Source organism: Genypterus blacodes, unplaced genomic scaffold (assembly GCF_046128005.1).
Source record: "Genypterus blacodes isolate CSIRO-AG114 ecotype Tasmania unplaced genomic scaffold, CSIRO-AGI_Gbla_v1 ptg000058l_1, whole genome shotgun sequence".
Lineage (NCBI taxonomy): Eukaryota > Metazoa > Chordata > Actinopteri > Ophidiiformes > Ophidiidae > Genypterus > Genypterus blacodes.
Window position 1 is genome coordinate 2,081,681 of NW_027466870.1, and position 22,046 is coordinate 2,103,726.

General features: G+C 45.5%; 3 protein-coding genes across 8 annotated transcripts; 2 read left to right on the forward strand and 1 right to left on the reverse strand.

Annotated features, from left to right (window-relative positions):
- Positions 1-21: 21 nt before the first annotated feature.
- fsd1 (fibronectin type III and SPRY domain containing 1) lies at positions 22-6,178 on the reverse strand. Its single transcript, XM_076153440.1, has 13 exons — positions 5,746-6,178; positions 4,982-5,077; positions 4,760-4,891; positions 4,163-4,264; positions 3,856-3,878; positions 3,304-3,425; positions 2,551-2,760; positions 2,361-2,459; positions 2,124-2,274; positions 1,946-2,028; positions 1,605-1,856; positions 1,405-1,493; positions 22-1,314 (listed from the first exon to the last, which is right to left on the reverse strand). The coding sequence occupies exons 1-13, from the start codon at positions 5,758-5,760 to the stop codon at positions 1,204-1,206; spliced, it is 1,485 nt and encodes a 494-aa protein (XP_076009555.1). The 5' UTR covers positions 5,761-6,178; the 3' UTR covers positions 22-1,203.
- Positions 6,179-6,986: 808 nt separating this feature from the next.
- LOC143002631 (uncharacterized) lies at positions 6,987-9,595 on the forward strand. 5 transcript variants are annotated; one of them, XR_012963807.1, is made up of 5 exons: positions 6,987-7,337; positions 7,518-7,877; positions 8,005-8,070; positions 8,487-8,624; positions 9,104-9,595. XR_012963807.1 is itself a non-coding variant. In XM_076152827.1 (5 exons), the coding sequence occupies exons 1-5, from the start codon at positions 7,295-7,297 to the stop codon at positions 9,244-9,246; spliced, it is 732 nt and encodes a 243-aa protein (XP_076008942.1). In that variant the 5' UTR covers positions 7,110-7,294; the 3' UTR covers positions 9,247-9,595. The 5 variants fall into 5 exon arrangements, 1 of the variants encoding a protein (XP_076008942.1); XM_076152827.1 differs by having other exon boundaries at positions 7,110-7,337; positions 8,505-8,624; XR_012963809.1 differs by lacking the exon at positions 8,005-8,070 and having other exon boundaries at positions 7,111-7,337; positions 8,505-8,624.
- Positions 9,596-10,112: 517 nt separating this feature from the next.
- Positions 10,113-21,652, forward strand: LOC143002721 (semaphorin-4E-like). Of its 2 annotated transcripts, XM_076153045.1 has the most exons (15): positions 10,113-10,266; positions 11,785-11,926; positions 14,732-14,960; positions 15,278-15,420; positions 16,391-16,453; positions 16,807-16,905; positions 17,768-17,867; positions 18,168-18,290; positions 18,412-18,566; positions 18,672-18,844; positions 18,928-19,081; positions 19,187-19,409; positions 19,498-19,613; positions 19,756-19,969; positions 20,108-21,652. In XM_076153045.1, the coding sequence occupies exons 3-15, from the start codon at positions 14,852-14,854 to the stop codon at positions 20,851-20,853; spliced, it is 2,418 nt and encodes an 805-aa protein (XP_076009160.1). In that variant the 5' UTR covers positions 10,113-10,266; positions 11,785-11,926; positions 14,732-14,851; the 3' UTR covers positions 20,854-21,652. The 2 variants fall into 2 exon arrangements, with proteins under 2 accessions (XP_076009160.1, XP_076009159.1); XM_076153044.1 differs by lacking the exon at positions 11,785-11,926.
- The last annotated feature ends 394 nt before the right edge of the window (positions 21,653-22,046 follow it).

The window sequence follows — 22,046 nt, forward strand, 5'->3', positions numbered from 1 at the left end:
AGCGCAGCAGGCGACACAGAAGGAGCAACAAAGACCAGAGCAGAGATCAGGCAGTGCACAAACATGGACTTGGTACTTCCCAGAGATTTCAGCTTTTGTTTCGCCCTTGCAGAGGCTCAAACCGTCAGAAACACAGTCTGATAGCTGAAGCTTCTGGTTGGATACTTGCTATAGTGCTCAGGATGGGTTCTCTTTTCAAATAAAGTGGCATTATTAGGAAACACACACACATTCAAACACTAAGATATGATCAGAGTTGTATCCCAATACCTGGAAATCAACGTCCAAATGCTCCGAATCCACAAACAGCCAGACGGTCCGAGACACGGACCGCAAAGAAGCAAAGTACCTGCAAGCTAGGTGTTTTGGAGAAAAGGCAACGAATACAACAAGCATCCTCGGCAAATACTGGAATCCTGCATCCCAAAAAATGCGGTATTGTTCCGTTTCATAACAAACTCTTGATCTGCTTTTGCTTGCAAAGTTTGCTTTAATATCTCCTACTTCAATAATGAGCTGTATTCTCTCCAGTAGCTTTGTTTAGGAGCAGGTTATTTGGGTTACATAGGTTGGTTGATTGATAAAGAGGCAGATTCATGTGTTAATGACTACTAATCTACATTACTACCAAGATATATTGACACTGACACGATACTAATGTGTTAGATTGAACTAAGGGAGGCCGTCTGTTGTGATCTTGAGGATATTAGCATGTGGGATCACCAGATTTGGCCTTTTAGTTTGGATATTAGGAGGAAGGCACAGGGAGGAGCCGAGTTACACCTGCCTCTGGCTGCATGACAGTACGCTAACACCATTGGTGATTCAATGGAGGAAGAGCGGCCAGCGCTAAACCATTTGCTCTAGCAGCAGTGGAGCTGGAGCTAAAGAAATGTGCAGAGAGAGAAAGACTAGTAAGAACTACGCTAGCGTGCCCCGAGCGTCACGGCAGCCGGAGTCATGAGACTGAAGAGTTCTGTCACTGAGGGATCTGATGACTCGCGTATTCCCCAAAACATTTTTTTTTGTCATCATGCAACACAAACACACGGCTGTGTGGACCAGGCGGGACCATCATATTCCAGGGATGTAACTCTTCCGTGATATGGCGCAGGAAACGTTCTTCAGCAGCTGACTGAGGTCCAGCAGAGCCGGGAGTCGTCCAGCTGGCTGACGATGACGCTGACGATGATGATGATGGCTCTATGTGAGGCTGGCGTTTGAGCTGCTGGTGCCGCTGTTCTTCCTCTGACCGCTTTGAACCACGCTGGGAACCTGCAGGCCCGTCACCACGGAAAAAGTGCCGTTCCACACCTGCAGGGGGCAGCAGATCCACAGCCAGTTTTTAAAAAAAGGAGACATAATAACAACAACAGTGATCTGTGTGAAGGAAATGTCCGTCACCATGAAAGCTGGTATGACGGGCTGCTGGAACTTGGTCTTGAAGGTGTGCATCAGCTGCTTGGTTTTGGCGTCGAAGAAGGACAGAACACCTGCAGGGGGAGGAGGAGGAGGAGAGGGTGAACAACAGCAACGTCGGCTCAACTACAACATCACTAATACATGGAGGCCTGTGGCCCCTGGGTGCATGTGTGTGTCCTCGCCTTCTTCATAGTTGCAGTACACCCCTATGCGGGCCGGGATGGAGCAGTCCAGCGTGCGGGCCTTGTTGTTGTGCTTGGCGGTGAGGCTCTGCTGCAGCCAGTTGTTCAGGTGGATACACCAGGAGGCGCCGCTCTTCCCCAGCTGGTCGAAGCGGCCGAGGCTCCGCAGGGCCACACCCACCGCGAAGGCCTTGCTCTCCTTGTCGAACCGCACCTCCCAGTAGTGCTGGCCGGCGTCGATAATGGTGTCCGCTGGAGCGTCGGGACGCACAAAGGAAGAACGTTTACGGGGGCGAACTGTCTCTGCATTTTGCGTGTTTGTTAATAGCGAGTGTCCTTACCCAGCACGGTGTAGGACTCAGCTGTGAACCTGTCTCTGCCCGGCCGGGCGGACGGCGCCCTCTTCGGGGACATCAGCGCCGTCCTAATTCCAGAGGAGACAACACACTCATGAGATCCCTACATCCATCATGTAACCTCAGCGACTACAGGCCTCGTGTCAGCTCAGCGTTCACCCACCTGGCAGGGGAGTGCATGGGGGAGTTGGTGGGCCGGTTCTTCTCCTTGCGGATTTCCTGGACCTTTCCCCCGGTGCTATCCCACTCCACGCTCAAGTCCTCCACCTTTAGGTTCTGGTGGGAGGAGCCACCGTCCAGCTTGAAGTTGAACGCTGCAGACAGAGCAGAAGATGAAGATGTGAGAAGATGCAAAATATTTAGATTGCTATTGTTTCTGTGCCTCACTCCGTCTTCTCACCGTGGGTTTCCAGGGTTACCGGCTCAGAGAACTCTCCTGCCACAGCCTTGTTACAGGCTCTCACCCTGAACGTGATGTAGCGGGTGTCAAAGCGCAGACCTGATGTGACAAAAACGCAGAAGATGATTCGGCCTTGATTTCAGCTACGACTTTACAATCGCCACCACACACTCCTGCTGCCCGCTCGTACCCGTGAGTGTGTGCTCCAGCTCCCGGATCCCCTCCACCACCATCCAGGGGTAGTCCTCCCGGATGCGTGGCGGCCCCTCGTGGTTGGTGCGGCGGTGCTCCAGGATGTAGTGGTCTATCTTGGTGTCCACCTCCGGTAAGGTCCAAACCACGGCCACGGTGTTGTCACACACCTGGCACTCCGACAGCTGGATCTCCGGGGTGGCAGGAACTGAGAGGGATACGAGAACACACACACCGTCGGGTCAGTCTCACTCTAGCACAGTCTAAGGTAACCAAAACAAAATGGAGCAATTTTGTTTTGCATTTAAGCAACTTAGTGGAGGGATTTTTAGCATTTTGCACCTTTTTATTAACGTTCCACACATGCTCACCTCTTTATTACACCACAACATGAAGGAAAACATCCAAAAGTATAATACAGTGAGTTTAGATATGCACATTTTCGCTCTCTGTGAATCCAAATGTTGTCATGTTTCCTACTGGTCACCATGTTGACCCATTACATACTGTTGGGAGGAGTCAGAATGCTCTTATTATTAGAAAATGGGGTGAAAAAAGAAGGAAAGAAATGCAAAGTAGGTGCTTCAGACTCTAGTTTCCATCCCAAACATTAACATTACTAATTTTCACGACTGAATTTCCCCCTTTATCATATTTAAAACAAACATTCCCTGATATTTCCCTGCATTCACCCAGCGTTCACTTTGTACCACAGTGTGTGTGTGTCTGTGTGTGTAAAAGTGGGGCAGACCTGGGAGGAACTTGATGCCTTGCAGCATCTCTCTCTCCTGGCTGAAATCCACCATCAAGTGACTCATGTTGTCACTAGCTTTGGCCTTCAGGGAGAGGCGAAAGGCTGGAGCCATTGTCACGCTGTAGACAAAAGAGACACACAACGGAATACAAAAAGACACACACACACAGGGCACAAACAAGCATCATCCATTATTCGACTCAAAACAGGGGAAACTGGTGATTCTAACGCTGACTGGCTACGTGAAAGGAAACTAAGTAAACGTCATGGACTAGTTTAACTCATCACCAGGATCAGAACATGAACAAGCAGAGGCAGAGAGGGAGGGAGGGAAGGAGGAGCATTCGTCCAGGGAAGGGGGCCACACAAGATGGGACTGACTGAAGGAGAAGGCAGTGGGAAACACAAACACTAAAGTCTTCCATGGGACTTACAGCTAAATGGGTGCGATGGCTACATGTTTGAACGCATGCATGCTACACTGTGATGAGATGGCTGAGAGAACGCTAAAGGAAAGCAAGGGGAGCAATGCATATCCGTGTACTATACCTATCCTTAATGTCTTTGGCCGCCTGGAGAGGAGAAGCAGAGAGGGGGGAAAGGAAAAGGAGAAAGAGATACGGAAGCGAAGAGAAAACTGAGTCCAGGCCCAATCATCATCATCATCATCATCATCATGTCGTAATTCAACACTGAACAAGAACAACAAGCTGCTGCTGCTGCTGCTGCTGCTGCTGCCACCACAAGAGGGACAGGTTAGGTCAAATGGGCGGACAATGGAAGTCACCGTTCGCCAGAGTAAATAATCAATGATGGGGGGGGAGGCGTCGTGTCAGCTGGCGGGCCGGTGGCTTACCTGAGTGAAGCCGTCCGTCTCAGAGGAGCAAAGCGTCTGATTGGCCAGTTCCAGCAGCTCCTCAGAGCTCTCCAGGGCTTTGGAACAGGCGCTCAGCTGACTCTGAGGGAAAACAAACAACAACGGACACAGGCAATTTACAGACGCACACATTTTTCTGAGTCTCATTTGCAGTGTGTAATCAGAATATTATAAGTCACAGCTGACTGCATCACTTGAGAGTCATGGTTTGGTCCTTAGGGTTCCAGCAGTGTGAAACGCTTCTTTAAGGGACTTTCTCTGGCAAAACACATTATTTTATAAAGTAACAACTACCTAATACCTGAGTCACTGGGATAAATAAAGACTAAGCACTATTTCCACAATTTTGTCTATTCAGTAATGTTGTCTTCTGTCTATTTTAGTCTTTTTTTCCCTTTTAAGAAGAACAAACATTTGAGCTTTTATTGTGGTGATTTCACTCATTCAAGCCATAACGTTTACCATTAAAATACCAATAATTGTAAGTTTGAACAATCCAAAACAGTTCCTCAAATACAAATGAACATTGTATAAATGCATTTAAAAGGGATGTTGATAGTTTGTGTTGTTCTCTACCTGCAGCTCATAGGTGCGGCTGGCTCGCTCCTGTTTGATGCGAGTCGTCATGTTCTCCTTCAGCTCATCCAGAACAGAGTGCAGGGCGTTGAACTCAGAGTCCAGATCCTCGTGGACTCGGTTGGAGTTGGCCTGGTGTGTCGCAAAAACAAAACCGAGTAAGTGCATTAGCCTGGACTGGATGTAAAAGAGGGTTTGAGTTCAGCTTGAGTTCATCTCTACCTCTAAGTTATCCAGGCTCTGTTTGAGGGTGCAGGCGAAGTTTGAGATCTCCTCATTCTTCACGGCCAGCGTGTGGGTGATCTTACGCAGAGACTCCTGGAGAAAACACAACTTCTTCTGTTATTTACTGTAGTCATTTTGTTTTGACATAAAAAAAAACCATTCGAGGCTGAGTAAGATGTTTCATATTCTGTATGAATTGCATGACTAGTTCCATCTCGGGAGTTGACGTCACACCAATGTGACCACACACACACTTTGCTCTGGACTATATGGGACCTGAGAGGATCCTCCAGGCTGTAGGTTACATCCGAGAAGGGAACTATCCTCCGTGCTCAGGCAGCGGAAGGATGCGCATTTATAATTCAATAAAGCAGCTGCACATCGGTGTTAACGTCTGAACACATAACAGATGGCTTATATTATGAGCTCTGATACAACAGCAGCCTCGCCTCTGATCATCTTAGGCTCATCTATCCGAGAGCAGGCAGCCCTTTCGCTTGCCACTGAGGGATTTTCGAACGCTTATCGTGAAGCTGCCAAGAGGCCCCCTCGGTCCGAGAATGAAACTGCTGCATTTTATTCACTGGGTCCCGTCTCAGAATCATTGGTGACCTTAAACACCTAGATTTCCGGAACAAACGCTGACTTAAAAAAGGAAACGCAGTTCCTGAACGCGTCTCCCCCTCCTTTCTTTGTACACTGCCGATACGCCCTGAACTGCTTCCCCCATCACAGACACCTGTTCTCCGGCTCCGTCTCACCTTCTGGTCGCCCATCTCGCCGCTCCGATGTACCGACGCCCGACCAACCTCAAACACCGCCGGTTATGTCCCTCTGTCCCCCGGGTTGGTTTTATTTGTGCAGCGGAGCTGGTACTGATGCTGCCGGGGCGGAGTGCATCATCTTCGGACGGACTCCTACCACCACCAACGCCTTGGGCCGGAGTGCGATGTGCGCATGCGTCACAAGGGGACTCTGGGTAATGCTGTGCTGTTGTGTTGTGAGTAATGCTGCTTTCAAGGACGGTAGGATCAAGTATGATAACACAGGTTTGATATAAAACTAAATTAGACAAATCGGAAGTTTACCTGAGTTGAGAGTTCATTCAACCCTGTCATATTATTAATTATTTACTTATGCAGACCTATTAATAAACGTAAATTTCCCCCCACCAATCTGTCCGATTATTTTGTATTTCACGTTATTTACACATTAGAATATAATATAATTGTATAAAATAGAAGACTATGTTCCACACTCTCTAAATTCTTTTTTACATTTTGACATGTCTTAGCATAAATATCCTTTTACAAGATGCTGAACAAATGTTAGTGTTGATTGACTGTTAAATATTTGAAGAAGAAGAAACTTAACTGGGTCAAATCACATGCAAACACGTTGATGAAACATATTTGATGGATTCATTCTGTTACTGCAGCTAGAATCATAAAATATAACATCAGCTACATAAACTACTTTTCTAACGGCATCACAGTTGTCAGAAAATCTTAACCTTTCATTGCGGTTTCAGTACTGTCAGTGTCTGCGACCTGCTTTTCTTTGGTTTTCTGTCACATGATTTCTCACAACTGTGTTACACCACTTTAACATTGGGTGAATACAAAAATGCATCTGAATTATGTGTTAATAATTTGTGAGAACATTCCACCAAACAAAAGCTCTGTCTGAAAACAACAGCCATTCAATCTCTCTCCATCTATCATTTTGAAAATTGTGGTTGGAGAAGCAGTGAGATTGTTCTCAGTGAGATCTCCCCTCAGACTCAGTTGCGTCTTCTGACAGGAAGCCAAGCTCAGGATAGTTACGCGCTGAACCAGATAGGGTAACGTGTGTTTAGCACCTTTTAACCAAAACCCACAGGGGTTTTTAGAAACGATCTGTCATTCTGAATGTTCGGTCTTTAATTCACAGTCGGCCACTTGAGAATTTATCACACATTGGCACACATTGAGGGAATCGATGTTTGATTTCTACCTACAGAAAAGGTTGAAGGTGTCAGTCAGTTTTGATCTGTTATGATATTAGTGATGTGAAGCGTTTGTGAGCATGTGTAAGTGTGTCTGCGTGTGTGGGAAAGCACTTTGTCTTCTGTAAAGCCCACATCATTTCCATCCTCAGCTGTTGTAACCACAATCCCCTCAGTGCACCTGACTTTACTTACTCTCAGCACAAAGTAAGTTTAGTCGCCTCCTTCTTCCACCCACACACATTTTTCAATCTTTCAGACCTGCAGACACACAGGGTGCAAAGACAGGATGAGTCTGACGAGAATACCGCCACAACCATAGAATGAAAATGTGGCTGAAACTAACAACTTTTCTGTTACTAACAGGTAGGAACCCAACTTTGTATTCAACCGACAGAATAAGAGTCATTGGGAAATTGAATTTAATAGATTGAATCATCACAGGTGTCATCAGAATGTGTTGCGATGTTCACTTATCCCACTGTCTCTTTTGTCTCTGTCTATCTCTGTCCGTCTCTGTCCATCTCTGTCCGTCTGTCATTTCAGTCGTACCTGCTGTGATATCTGTGTCCACACTTCTGATTCTGGATGAACCTCAGAGCAGCGTTTGGGTTCATCTTGGTTCCTCTGTAACTCTGAGCTGCAGTTTTAGGATAGAACCTCCTATCTCAGGGGCAAAGATTAGGGTGGAGTGGCACCTGAATGCTTCAGTAAGGTTCACTGAGGTCTTTGATAATTCTGCTAAACCAGACTCGAAGGCTCATCGGATAGATGCTGAGAAGACATGGTCCCATTTCACTTTAACAAATGTCACACTCAACGACAGCGGACGGTACTTTTGCAGAGTTATGGTAGAAATTCCCTTTCTTAAAGGAATTCAAAGCAATGGAACCCAAGTACATATTGGTAAGTATAATTTATATCATATATATCTGATCCAGCATATTTTTTAATTACTGAATAATGAATGCTGAAAATATGAAGGGTTGCTACAAATACTGGTATGCCTCTTAAAGTATCACTTTTTCCTCAGCAACAGCAGTGAGCAAAACGGAACATACAACCTTTCTGTCACTCCCTACAGTGACAGGAATACAAGGTGCAGATGAATGTGTGTGTGCAGTTGAGTGTGTTTGTGTGTGTGTGTGGACGCGTGTGTATTCCGAGGGCTCGTGGACAAGCGTGCACCACATATTTTTAGGGCCCAGTCAAATCTGAACTGTCCCAGAATCAACAACTTTTAATGTTTCCAAAATGTCGGCGGTGTCTCTTCAACAAATCGTGGACAAGATGGACACAACCACATTGTCCATTATCTCTGTTGAAGACAAAACTCTAATTAAGTTTTTATTTATTCTGAACTGTGGGAACTTCTGCAAACATGGTCACAGTGTCGATCCTCAAACTCTCACAACATTAACACGTTGGATTGGAATAAAGCAGATCTAAAATATTACCAGCTATTCATAATGATTTATCACATGTCGAAACAAAGTTGTCATATCTCTTCCACAGTAACTGTGTCTCCCACAGTGGGTGTTGCATTGGACTGGTGGATATGGGCCGCGCTGGCAGTTGGCGTGGTCATGCTGGTGGTCCTGGTGGTGGTATATGTCTTGGTGAAGAGGAGAAGAAGAGCACACAGGAGCAGAGGTACTCATCCAGTTTAAAGGTGAAATCTGTGTCTATGCATGATATGATATCACAGAGGACAAGTTGTAGATATAGATAAGGATAGATGATCTATTCAATTCAAAACTTTGATGAAGCAGTAACTAAAGTGAGAGCAGGCAGATTATGTGAGAGTGTGTGAGAGAAAAGTAAATGAGGAGGAAACACTGCAGCTTTATCAGCCCCTTGTGACCGCTGACTGCTCAGAGGCAAAGTTTAGTTGTGGTTTGACAGCGCAATGTTTTAAAAGAAGATGTAGGACATGATAACACTTTGCTCATCTGTGTGGTTTGAGCTGTGAAGAAAACTATTTTGATTATAGACCCAGAATCAAAAGACCACCTTCCGTTTGCACTCTGTCTTATTTTCCACAAACGCTGTAACGGACGAGAAACAGAAGTAACGTATAAACAATAATGAAAGTTAACTTTATATTGTTGTTGTTTTTAATTTGGTCATAGATTGCCCCATTTATGGAAACACACACAACCGTCAGCCTTCGCCGCGTCCTGGGGCACAGCTGGACAACCTAAAGATGGTTCCTCCTTCTCATCACCGCCAAAGCCCAAGTCCATATGTGAACACACCAAATCGAAGACCATGAAGGGGTCGTGGACCTCACAAGTCCCTGAACGCCACTGTGCATATGTTAATAATGAGCTTTTATGATGATGATGGTGATGATGATGATTGGCTTTTTTTCTTAACCTCATAAACGTTTTACTCAAGTCCAGATTAAATTTAAAATTCTTGTCAAAACAACTTCAAAAAAATAACAAATATAATAACATAAATTCTGGAACAATGTCTGTAAAATAATGCACATATACTGTACAACATTTCCATTTGATTCAACGGTTGAAAAAAATCGGAATTAATTCTTTGGGGAGTTTATATTTCATATTTTACACATTTGTCATTAATTTACGGGGATATTTGGGAAACATGAAGAGTTTAAGAGGATAAACTAGATGTGTTTTGTGGTGTTTTCCACCACTAGATGGCACATGCTGTACACTGTAACTGTACTGTACTTTTTTGTATTTTTAAACCTGACAAAAGTTGAATATACCGCCGAATGTTAGTGTATATATAAGAATACAAATCTGTCGAACTGGAATTTATTATTATTATTTATGTTATGTTATGTTTTGTTATCAAGCTAAAAAATGTTAATGATTTTGCATTAAATATAAAGTAAATATATTGACTTTTTAAATGTGCTAATATGTGACTTTTATGATAACATTAATGTTGTTGCAGTAATATAATAAGCGCGTTAAATAAAAAAAAGTCAAACAAGATCAAATAAAATAAAATAAACAAATAAACACAAGATGCGTCAATTTGAGGCTTTCTGCTGTCGTCACCTGTGAGCCAAAGGGAAGTTTGAGGAGAAATGTAATCAAAAGTCACATGATCAGGCGCCGCCAACCGCCGCTTGAGACACATAATCGCTCCCTGCAGGAATTAGATGAGAGCGAACGTTACAGGTGGAGCACAAACCAGCGAGCAGGACCCGGTCACACACACATACACACACACTCACACACGCACACACACACTTCACGCCCGTCACGGCTCCGCCCGGCCGCTTCCTCATGTAGACCGACGCGACGCCCCGGTGAGTAAAGGCGAGTTCGCCGTTGACCTCGACTGTTTTGGCGACTTATTGTTGTTTGTTTTGTTTACCGGCGTTTCGCTCCCGCTGCGCCTGGACGTTTCCACGGAGAGATCAGGCTGCGGGAATTGAATCGGCAACCTGTGGTGTTGGTCGGAGAGCGCACAGCAAATTCTCTAGTCTTATCTAAGATTACGGGATATCCTAATCTATTATTAGCCGCAGAGAGCAGGACTCAGATCCACTCTAACCCCAAACCCCTAAACACACCGACCAGCGCGGATACTATGACACCGACCCCGGAGCTTCCACACCGCGGGACGAGTCAGAGTATAGAAGAGCTGCGGGTTGATTCCCTCATGGAAAGAGCTTTTACTTTGTAGATCCTCTACGAATAAATACCAACCAGCTGTTGAAATGCAGAATTGGCTTAGTTTATTAGTTTTCCACCATTTTCCACAAAATATCTTAATACAGATGAGCTCATTTTCCGATGTTTGCATTTTGTTTCCAGTTGTGTTTTGATGGTGTTGAGTTTGGAGCGAGCACATGATCTGGGAGTGACCTCAGTGCTGTCAGTGAGTGCACTTGCTCAGGGGGGCGGATTGCCCAATTTTAGATGTGCTACTGTTGCTCAGTGGGGTCAGAGTGTGAGTGTGGAGGATCACTACACACACACATACACACACACTCACAGCACATAATACACTCTTGAGTCTGTGGTCTGAGTTGGTGGTGATGCACTTTCCCCTTTGACTTACATACACGGACACATTTGAACGACGGGTTTGCGGCGAGCACAAATAAAAAATGGACTTGCAGCAGGTCGACAGGAGATTAGACTTTGACATGCAGCGATCTGGAGATAGAGCTGCGTTCAGATCAGTCAGACTGTGTAGGAAACACATGACACACATAGGAGATCACAGTTTAAGGAGAAAGAATCCACTTAGATCTTGATATTTCTCTGAAAATATTGAAAATGAGGCGTTCATGATTCTGAAGTCGACGGTAAACTCCATGGTGAGAGTTTCAGTGGCCTCCTCCTTTCTGTGTGTTGCGAGGTTCTTTCTCCAGTTCTCTGTTCCCGTCTGTCAGTGAACTTGTCACACTCCTCAGGTGGAACAAGCACAGATATTAGGGTGTTCATATTCTCCCTTTGTGTCGTGGCTCCTGCTGAGACTTGCCCTTGCACATGGGAGTGCAAGTAACCCAACAGGTCTCATCAATGATGCATCATTAGTCAGGCCAGCGTGTAATACAGTATCTTAATATGTCACCGGGTGATGCTTCTGGGTGTCTTTACATTTTATTGCATTAGCCAAACTGTTATTGCCTTCAGTCTATGACACATGCTGAAGAGACGAGGATTCTTTCCCCCTAATTACAATCTCGTGCACATCAAAACAAAAGAAGTGAAGTTGCCGTCATGCCAGTTTGTCGTAGCCATCGGAGCTCTCATAAATATAACCTGCCACTGACCCGGGGTGTGTGTGTTTTCCAGTGAATGTTTCACAACAGTGTCTGTCATAGAAGGAGTGCCAAAGGTGAACACCCTCCTCCCACAGGCAGTTTCCTGTTTAGGCCCCATCGTGCTGGAACGCTGTATCACAGCCAGACGGATCAGCAGGGCAACAGAGCAGGAAAGCAGCAAAACCAACGGGTCAGTTTACGGCTCGGTCGCTCAGCGGGTCGCTTTATGTCATCCTCCCCGGTCAATCAGTCACAGAACAGAGGCCTTGCCCATCCACCGCACATAACGCAGTCAAAAAGATTCAAATAACAACGTTGGCTGCAGGACGCCTTCGCTCCACGTTCCCTACAGCTGTTTCACCGTTCACACAGCTTTTTTTGGACGTGGATCTCTCGTGCATGCCTGTTCACGTTTGCTGTTGTTAGGGGGGGGTTGACTTTGTAAATTGTTAGTCATTGAGAATCCGTCACAGATCATTACAGGTATAGTTGAAAGTTGCAGAACTCTCTATAAATATCTTCTTGCTTGGAGTGGTTGAGGTGTCTGGAGGTGTTGCTGTAGGGTTTCCTCTGTGTGTGGCTCAGAGCTCATCTGATGCATTTGAACGCACCGTGGTTGCAGCTCATTGGATATGTGCATGTCAAAATCATGGATTCACTCCTAATCTAACATCATATTGGAAAGCTCTTGCTGTTTGCTTTTGGTTTCTAGAAGCCGGTTGTCCTTCTTCACACTATCAAAGGTGTTTACTCGCTTCAAACATCAAGATCATCATCAGTTTTTGAAACTGAGCTCAAAGTAATTCAGAAAATGATTTTAAACTTGTGTAATGTATGTATGGCGAGGTCCTGCATGGTCCTACAAAAACAAATGCACACAGTTACAGTTACACAGAGCAGTTGTGTGTTTAATGGCCGATCCTTAAGCAGGTTTTGCTGGCTGTACTGGAAAGAAGAAGAAAAAAAAAAGAGGCTTTGATCCCCTTTAAACAAACTGCTTACTGGCTTTCACGCCATTGTGTCGTTCGTCCTGTCTGCCAAAGTGGAGAACACACCTCATGCGATATTAGTTTATTGTTGTGGGAGATAAGGTGGCAAAGAAAGCGTGATTCAACCTGAAAGAGAGGAAACACAAAGCCTGAGCTCCTTCAGTGAGAGCGGGAAGGGGAAACCTGAAAGTCAAGAACAACGGAGGGCTTGTCACAATTCTTTAAAAATGAATTGTTTACTTTGTAGTTTATTAGAGAGTGAGTGTATCAGGTTATAAACCCACCACCTTGTACACCAAAGGGATCCTGCATTTACAACCAAAGGCTCCTTTTATTAATGGCTGACCTGGTTAATAGATCATATATTAACTTGATAATGAAGTTAATATATGATCTATGAAATGAAGCTATAGAGCAAAACCAAACACCTTTCTTCATATTTGAGTGCAGTTGTAGAGGATTGAAGTCAATGAGTGCGACCAAATGCAGTGAGAGATGAACCATCAGCGCCATCGCTGAGTCAGATGAGTGACAACGCAAGAACAAAAACCTCAGCGATATTTCCCCTCCGCCTCCAAACAAAAAACACACACACATACATGTCAGCTTGTGAGTGTGAGCCTGGGAAAACAAGAGAGACAGAGACAGAGACAGAGAGACAGAGACAGAGAGACAGGGACAGGGATACCTGCCTGTCTGCACCGTGAGAGAGCATCTGTCAAACTCCCAATAACAACTCACAGTCATTCCAACCAGCTGTAAGGCTGACACACACACACACACACACACACACACACACACACACACACACACACACACACACACACACACACACACACACACCACGTTCCTCGAGGGGGAAAAGTATGCAAGACATCCCGGCTCTGCCAACAGATGAGCAGTGTTATACGTGCAGCAGCTCGTCCTGAAACAAGGAGGTGGGAGAGCGACCGTTAGTTACCAAATACTGACTAAGAGCTGAGGCCGTCCAAAGATAGGAGGCGAACGAGTGAATATGGATGATGTGCATCTTTATGAGTTCTGCTCCACCAGTATCTATAAAAGGAGGGTTTGTTCAAAAGCACCATGATTAATTTTGAATGAGGCAACACCGCCTGCTTAGTCAGAACAGACTGAAACTCAGCAAAGGAGTCTAACTTTGGAGAGAGAGAGAGAGAAAGAGAGAGGGCAAGCTAAAAGAGCAAATTATCACTGTGATCTGCATGCATGCCCAAACCTGAGCTGATCCCCCCCTCTGCTGTCTGGACCCTCCCCAGAGTCCAGAGGAAACAGGCAGAGGACAGGAAGAGAAAGAGCTGAGGAGGAAGAGAGAGTTACAGTGAGGGAGAGAGAGAGAGAGAGAGAGTATGTGCGGTGGGCAACATGGCTTTCTGCTGAATCCTTTTGTAGGTTATGGCTACAGTTATGACTTTTTAAAGCTTGTTCTAGGAACTGTGTGTTACTAGAATTGTTGTCTTTGTCCCCTATTTTACATATTCTGCACCAGTCTGTGTCACTGTCACATTTTCTCTGCTCCTCTGTGTTGTGTTTTTGGTGTTGTGTGTGTTTTCTTGTATTCTTGATTACTATCAATTGCTACTGAAATGGAAATCATTAACTGATCATTTGTTTAACGCAAGAAATGCCCCAAAAAGTAATAACAAATGTTGCAATTTGTTAAAGCACAAAAAGAAAATCTTAATAGTTTGTTAGAGTTTGTTATCATATCAGTTATAGATTGAGTTGATTTGTTTGGGATAAATGACTGTTTAAAGAAAATGTCCTTCCCTACATCCTTCATGTGATGATGTCATAGGAAGCAGTAGCTGGTTGATTCAATGACATCAATGTAGAGGTTGATGACATCACTTTGTTACTCTGACATCACTGATGTTGGCATGATGACATCTCTTTTGTCTGTCCAAGTGTATAAAAGCGCTAAATGAAACGTTTCCATCACACTCGTCACATATCTCACCTCTACTCTTTCATCATGGCTTTCTCAGATGAAGACGATCTCCTCCAGCGTCCCTCTGCAGTAGCCGGACACCATGGCGTCCGCAGCAGCTTCTAGAGAGGACAGGAGCGGCTTGTTACACATAGAGACAGATCTGGAGTCTTAAGTCATGTCTCTTCTCTGGACCCTGAGCATTCTCTGTGGATTGCTGCTCAGTTCTTCAGTCGGCGCGCTCAATACTCGCTATTGTCTCCCACGAAAGACTGTCCCCTACCAGAGTAAGTCCAGGATCCATGGGGGTCACACAGTTTGCCACGACAAAGACTCACTGTGCTCTGGCTGTTTATTTCTGGTTGATTTGGTTTCATAGACCCGGGGGTTCATCTTTGCCTCAAACCTCAGAGCCTAACGTCACTAAACTCTGCTGCAGACTATAGATAGATATATGGGCACAGTTTGATACTTTAACTGCTTGTTTTATGGGTTAGCTAGTAAATTTCCATACATTTGCATTTTTTCGGCAGCAAAGTCAGTGACGGTAAAATGAAAGGAGACGCAACGTGCTGATGCAGATGTGATGCTTCTTTATGTTCAGGTCGCTACAAGGAGTTCAGTGAAGAAGGGATCACCAACTACTCCACCATGCTGATGAGAGAGGACCTGGGTGTCCTGCTGCTGGGGGCCAGAGAGGCCATCTACGCTCTGGACATCAATGATGTATCTGACAAAAAGTCTGCGGTACGAACACACACACACACACACACACACACACACACACACACACACACACACACACACACACACACACACACACACACACACACACACACACACACACACACACACACGCATAGAGGCACCAAAAGCAGCTTGGAAGTCAAATCAGCCTGGAGCATTTAACTTTGATCCTAAATGTATTTTACGTACATTTTCATTCCTCGTCTTAGTTTGTGACGCTCAACGACCTCATCTTCAACACCTGTGAGCCTCTGTTCCATTTGGATTAACTCTATCATCACATTCACACCACAGACGAAGTGGAACATGTCCGCACAAGCCTTTATAAACACACACTTGTGTCATTATACGCCGGTGTTCATAAGTGCTCTGCATGATGAAATTGCTCTTGATTACCGGATTAAAACACTTTAATGTTTTAATCTCAGTGGTGGATTAGAGGCCGTGTACCGAATAGATTATCGTCAGGAAACAATTCAATATCTGAGCTAATCCTGTAATCAGCAATACTGTACTTTCCAGTGTTGCCTTCTCTAAAATATGTTTTGGTAAGGAAAATGGTGACAGTACGGCACCAGTGACCTATTTTTAAATGTTACATCTTTGGATGAATCTCTGCTGAATCATGCAGGCGAGGTGCCGCCGCAATCACTTCAGCAGCCAGCTGAGTGGCGCAACAGTTGATTTGCATGAGGAATTTAAATGAGTAATGATGTCGTTGAAGTCTACGCCGTTGAACGTCGATTCATAAATGCAGTTGCAGAAGTTGAACAGTCAGAAGAAGAAGAAGAGGAACGGCTCCTCCTCCTCCTACACGCTGCACTGACAAGTCTCCATGTTAGACACATATATTAAGCAAATAACAAGTTTGGTGAGTGTCAGCAGGCCGCAGCACGACGGGGCCCCCCTGTGGGTTGTGACACTTCTTCTGCGCGTTTTGACAAGAGGCACTTTTCTTGTGTTGATGCAGGTGTATTGGGGAGTGACGGAGGAGAAGCAGAGGAGCTGCGCCAACAAGGGGAAACAATTTGAGGTTTGTGAAAGACGTGACGAACATGTGGCCGGGTTGCTGTGAGGATGATGAAGCCTGAGATGTTCAGTGTTGCCTGTGAGCGCTTCACTCCCCCCTGTGTGTGTGTGTGTGTTTTCCCTTTTTAAGCCTTTCGTTCCATAGTGCTTTTTCTTGGTCGCTTCATTCTGAATGTCCAAATAAAGGCCTGATGGGGAGAAGCACGTGCCCGGCCCTGACCCTGCGTTTCACCGCCGCAGCTCCAGGCAGCCGCCGCGGCCGACGGATCCCTTTGCGTGTTTGTGCTTTTTCTTTTTTGCGGCTGAACTAACAAAGCTCTGACCTTGGCAATTTCTCTCTGCCGTCTCTCCTTGCAGTGGGATTGCCGCAACTACATCCGGGCCCTACACACCCTGAATGACACCACTATGTTTGTGTGCGGCACCGACGCTTACAGCCCCAAATGTGATCACTTGGTAAGTAAAGATTAATGTTGATTTAAGGTTTATGTCACTCAAATTGCCCCTGTTTGTTATTTTCCCCACTCCTATAGAAACGCATCTAGTAAGTCAAACACACAGGTCCTAAAAGAACCCTGAGAGAACTCTGAAGAAGCTGAAATGACCAAAGAAGACGTAGACATCCTCGTTTTGTCGCATCTGTAGTTAAATTCGACAAACCTTAACCTTACATGACTGCAGTCGCTCTGTATTGCATCAGATTGACTTTCTTCCCTCCGGCGTTGCGTCGGTTTCCACTGATTTGACTTCAAAGTTCTGTCTGAAACTTCCAAAGACTCTTTTAGGACACAAATCCATCACCGTGCATGTGAAGTGTTTACTGGTGGGATGATGCATCGTCTTTGCAAATCAAGCAAGAGTGTAGAATTTAATTGCGACACACGCTGGGCTGCATCAAAGCATCTAAGGGTTTTAAGTGATTCACAAGAAATGGAATCAATTTGCTGTAAAAACATCTTTTGGTTAGAGTCTTACTGTGTATGTTCAGTATTTTAAAGGTTGACTCAAGTGTGGGAATAAGCAGGTACAAGAGTCAAACAGGAGAATTAAAAAGAGATCTTAAATGTTCTCCTATTTGAAGTTAATGTCAGCAGGTTTAAAAGCTCTGCATGTTTTCATACTGCACTGAAATGAATTGAATCTGTGTCTGCCTGGAAGGGAGGAAAGGAATCTAAATGCAATCAGCTCAGTTGATGTAGTCTGGAGTGAATAAGCTCAAATATGCAAACGCACCCTGTCGGCCCTTTAATTCCAGCGCCTTCACTTTCTGGTTCTCTCACACTCTCACGTTTCCTTCCTTTGTTGTTTTACCGAACAGACGTTTGCCGACGGACAGCTGAGGCTGCAGGGAAAGCAGCAGGACGGAAAGGGGAAGTGTCCTTTTGATCCCTTCCAGAGGTACTCCTCCATCCTGGTCGGTGAGTGAGTCAGTGTGTGTGTGTGTGTGTGTGTGAGAGACTAGTTTGCTGCTAGAAACAAGGAACAAGGAAACAAAAGTAGAGCATTGTTAAATATTCAAATTGCACAAACAGAAAAGCCTTATTTATCACCAAAGACACACATTTTGACCCAATATCCTAATAAATCTCCTTACCGGTTTCAAAGGTGAGCCAGTCATTTCCCTGCATGTCTGGCATTAAAATCACATATTGTTCTAACTGTAACAGGAACGATGGATTGACAGCCATTGAGCCTCATCCTTTGTTCCTCTCCAACAGAAAGTGACCTGTATTCTGCTACATCCAACAACTTCTTGGGCTCCGAGCCGTTGTTTTCTCGCAGCTCGCCCTCGACTGGCCAGCCCTCTCGCTCGGCCTCGACACTCTCCACCTGGCTCAACGGTGCGTCCCTCTGCAACCTATGGCGTTCAACACCAGCCTGCCCTTAGCATCCGTGTGAATCCGTCTTTCCAATAATCAGGAAATGACTTCCAAGTTTTTAATTTCACGTTTGTGTTTTCAGACCCCAACTTTGTGTTCATGACCTTTGTAGCTGAGAGTGTCAATAGTACCGATGGCGATGATGATAAGGTGTACCTGTTCTTCAGCGAAATGGAAAATGAAAATGAAAACGAAAGGGGCAAGGTGAAGGTGTCACGAGTGGCGCGGGTCTGCAAGGTATACACACACATACACACACATTACATACTTAAGAGTCCCAACGCAGGTCTGGTTGTTGTGAAGTTGATATGGAACAGTGTGTGTCTCCGTGTCTGTGTTTAGGGGGATGTGGGTGGCCAGCGGACGCTTACCAGGAAATGGTCTACGTTCCTGAAAGCTCGTCTGGATTGTTCCGTCACTAAGCCCAGTCTGCCCGCCATTGTCCGGGATGTCTTCCTGCTCGAGCACGAGAACTGGAAGGACAACATCTTCTACGCCATCTTCAGTCCGCAGCCGTATGTACTTACAGTCGGATCCTGCCGTCTGTTCACTGCTCTGGTTTGGATCGGTGTGTGACTTGACTCGTTTGTGTTTCCAGGCATTTGACCGACGTGTCTGCAGTGTGTGCATTCAAAATGTTCGACATCAGAGACATTTTCAATGAGGGAAGGTTTAAAAAACCCGTGGATGTGGAAACGTCTCAGGTGTGGGTGATGAACACCGGACATGTGCCAGTACCCAGACCAGGAGCGGTGAGTCCCAAAAAAAGAACAGAAACTGGACCCAGACTTGGTGTCAAACGTTCACATAGGAGCACAAACCTCCACAACTCTTAACGTGTAGTGTTTGTGTTTCAGTGCATCAATGATGAGGCACGGAAGCGCGGGTATAACAACTCCAAGAGCCTCCCTGACAAAACCCTTCAGGTGGTCAGAGATCACCCCGTCATGTACGACGCCGTCCCCCCTCTGACCGGGGGTCCTCTGCTGGTCAGGAAGGGGCCGTCTCTGACTCGGATCGTGGTGGACAGTGTGACGGCGCTGGACAAACAGAATTATCACGTCATGTTCATGGGCACTGGTAAGTCGTGCGATTACGTGACGAGAAATACATGCAGGAGCGGTTTGAGCAAAGATTTCAGATAATACATGTGTTTGTCTCCTTATAGACAACGGCTACGTTCAGAAGGCCGTCAAATACGCCGAAGAGACGTTCATCATTGAGGAGCTTCAGCTGTACAAAGACCCTGAGCCAATCATCATCCTGCGCCTCTCATCCAGCAAGGTACACGACCTCATGACAGGAGTTCATCTCTACTCTGGTCACATGCCTTTATATTTACGTCTCAGTCTGAAGATGTTATTACTTCATAGCTGCCCATAGGTAGTTAAGAGAATTGTGGTGTGTGTCTGTGTGTGTGTTACAGGGCCAGATCTACGCAGGCTCCATGTTTGCCGTTGTCCAGATTCCGCTCAGCGACTGTAAGCGCCACGCGACTTGCATGGACTGCATACTGGCCAGGGATCCTTACTGTGCCTGGGACTTCACCGGTAACCAGTGCTCGTCAGTCCACGGCTTAAACCCAAAGACAGCAATCCAGAGTCTGAAGGACGGGGACGTCTCGCTGTGTCCTACAGCAGGTAAACACACGCACAGGAACCTCCACCGACCGTGTTCTGTGTTCACCTGCATCTGTCGCTTTGACTACCAGACTGTTGTTGTCTCATCTGAGACTGCTTGGTGAGACCACCCTCATGTGTGTATATGTGTGTGTTTAGATCCAGTTGCAGCTGTGGACCTCATCCTCATTCCGAAGAATAACATTAGGCTGCCTTGCCAGCTCCACTCCAACTTGGCGAAGGTCCACTGGCGTCTCCACCAAGAAACACTTCAATCCAACCACAAATATGTCTTCTACAGCGGAGGCCTCCTCATCCTGGACGCCGCTGAGTCCGACGCTGGCCTGTACAGCTGTGACTCAGTCGAGCACGTCAACAACAGAGTACACAACCGGACTGTGGCGGTCTATCGTTTACAGCCTTACTCTGATGTTGGACCGGGGTTTGTTCCCACCACCAACCCCACCACCTCAAACTCAAGCTCTAATCACAGTCCGAGCAAGGACATAACAGATCAGGAGCTCAAGGAAATGCAAACAGACACAAGCAGGATAACTCGCTTACAGGTGGGTGTGGGTCTGCTCACGCTGATCTCCCTCTGCCTGATAGGCGTCATCGCTTGGATGTGGACTAGACAGAGTTCGACCAGACAACAGCGTTCAGGCAAACCTCAAGTTTGGGCCAGGTTTCTAAAGCGCTCCGGTCAAAAGGGGAGGAAGAGGCCGTCGAATGAGGGCATGCACATCCAGAACACGGCGCCTGCGGAAAACATCCTTGCGCCCACGCCGAACAATAATCACACTGCGGTGGACTTCAAGGGGAACGGGCTGCAGCTCGCCACATCTATGGCCAACATTTCATGTCTGGATGGTCTGGGATACATAAATGACGAATCAGAGATTTGACTCCAGTCGCATTTTCATAGGATCAAACCTTTTCACTCTCTTTCTTGCCTGTCTTATTTGAATTAGGCAGCTGCTCTACTTGGACACTATTTTTTTTTTTTAAAGATGGTTGTACATTCTCTCCTGGATAAATATAATTTTTTATGAATATAATTTTGTATATGGTTCCTTGTGTACAGTTTGTGATATATTCTGTACAGCCATGTCTTTGTTTTACCACAAACTCTTTATTTATTTGACTCGTTGAAGTCTCTGTTTCAACAAGCTAGCACCTGTAAATAACAACAGTGAACAAGTAGCAAAGACTGTGACCTCTTTTTCCAGGACTATTTCATTTGATGGAATATTGTGTTTATTTAAGACATTACAACATTCATGTCACAAGGTGTTTATCCTTCCCTCCCTCCCTTCCTGGTGATTCAGTGACTGGAGATCTATTTGTAGGGATGTTGCGTTTGATGCTATGACAGATAAAAAAGTCATTTGGATGTAGAAATTTGGGCGTGACTGTTCTGTCAGTGAGTCGACCCTAACCATCAGAGGAGTCACAGCTTGGAGTTTCAGTGGGATTTGTGTGTGTGTAGCACTCGGGATGCCTCGTTGGAAGCTTGTGTGGTATTCATGATTACAGCCCCTCGCTCCCAACAACAAGGAATGTTATTTGAGCGCGTCGCTTGAACTTGCTGTGCTCATCCCGCTTGAAATCCACACACACACATACACATACACATATATACACACACTGACAGCACATTTACCTCAGACCTGTTTTGTTTTTGTTGAAAGATGTCTGAAACTCTGAGACCAAGTAAAATTACTTGAATGTAGTTTGAGTAGTGTGTGTGTGTGTGTGTGTGTGTTCCAGGCTCTCCCTGTCAGTACTAAGCGCTGCCTTGTACTACATGTTACACAGGCAGATATGCTGGGGCGGGGTTGCTCAGTTTAACAGTGCAGTAAAAGAAAGTTATGATAAACCAAAGGAGGTAAAGTGATGTTTTGGTGTCTGCCTGGTCATTAATAAATACTGTCAATACAGTTGCAAAGATTTGTTTAAATATTACATCAGGGGCCTTGAAGGGTTTCCAGTTTGCTGCAGTAAGAAAATGAAACTTTCATTCTCAGTGGATGCATTTTTATACTGAAGAATAAAATATTATAAAACCCAACGGGCTGGTAGAGAATCAACGTTTAAC

Coding starts and splice junctions, on each gene's coding strand:
- LOC143002631 (XM_076152827.1), top strand. CDS start 7,295: ATGAAAATGTGGCTGAAACTAACAACTTTTCTGTTACTAACAG. Junction 7,878..8,004: donor TGGAACCCAAGTACATATTG/GTAAGTATAATT, acceptor CTTTTTCCTCAG/CAACAGCAGTGAGCAAAACG. Junction 8,625..9,103: donor AAGAGCACACAGGAGCAGAG/GTACTCATCCAG, acceptor ATTTGGTCATAG/ATTGCCCCATTTATGGAAAC.
- LOC143002721 (XM_076153045.1), top strand. CDS start 14,852: ATGTCTCTTCTCTGGACCCTGAGCATTCTCTGTGGATTGCTGCTCAGT. Junction 18,291..18,411: donor ACTCTCCACCTGGCTCAACG/GTGCGTCCCTCT, acceptor TTGTGTTTTCAG/ACCCCAACTTTGTGTTCATG. Junction 19,082..19,186: donor CAGTACCCAGACCAGGAGCG/GTGAGTCCCAAA, acceptor TTTGTGTTTCAG/TGCATCAATGATGAGGCACG.
- fsd1 (XM_076153440.1), bottom strand. Junction 4,265..4,759: donor GCCGCACCTATGAGCTGCAG/GTAGAGAACAAC, acceptor GTTTTCCCTCAG/AGTCAGCTGAGCGCCTGTTC. Junction 1,857..1,945: donor TGAGTCCTACACCGTGCTGG/GTAAGGACACTC, acceptor CCGACGCTCCAG/CGGACACCATTATCGACGCC.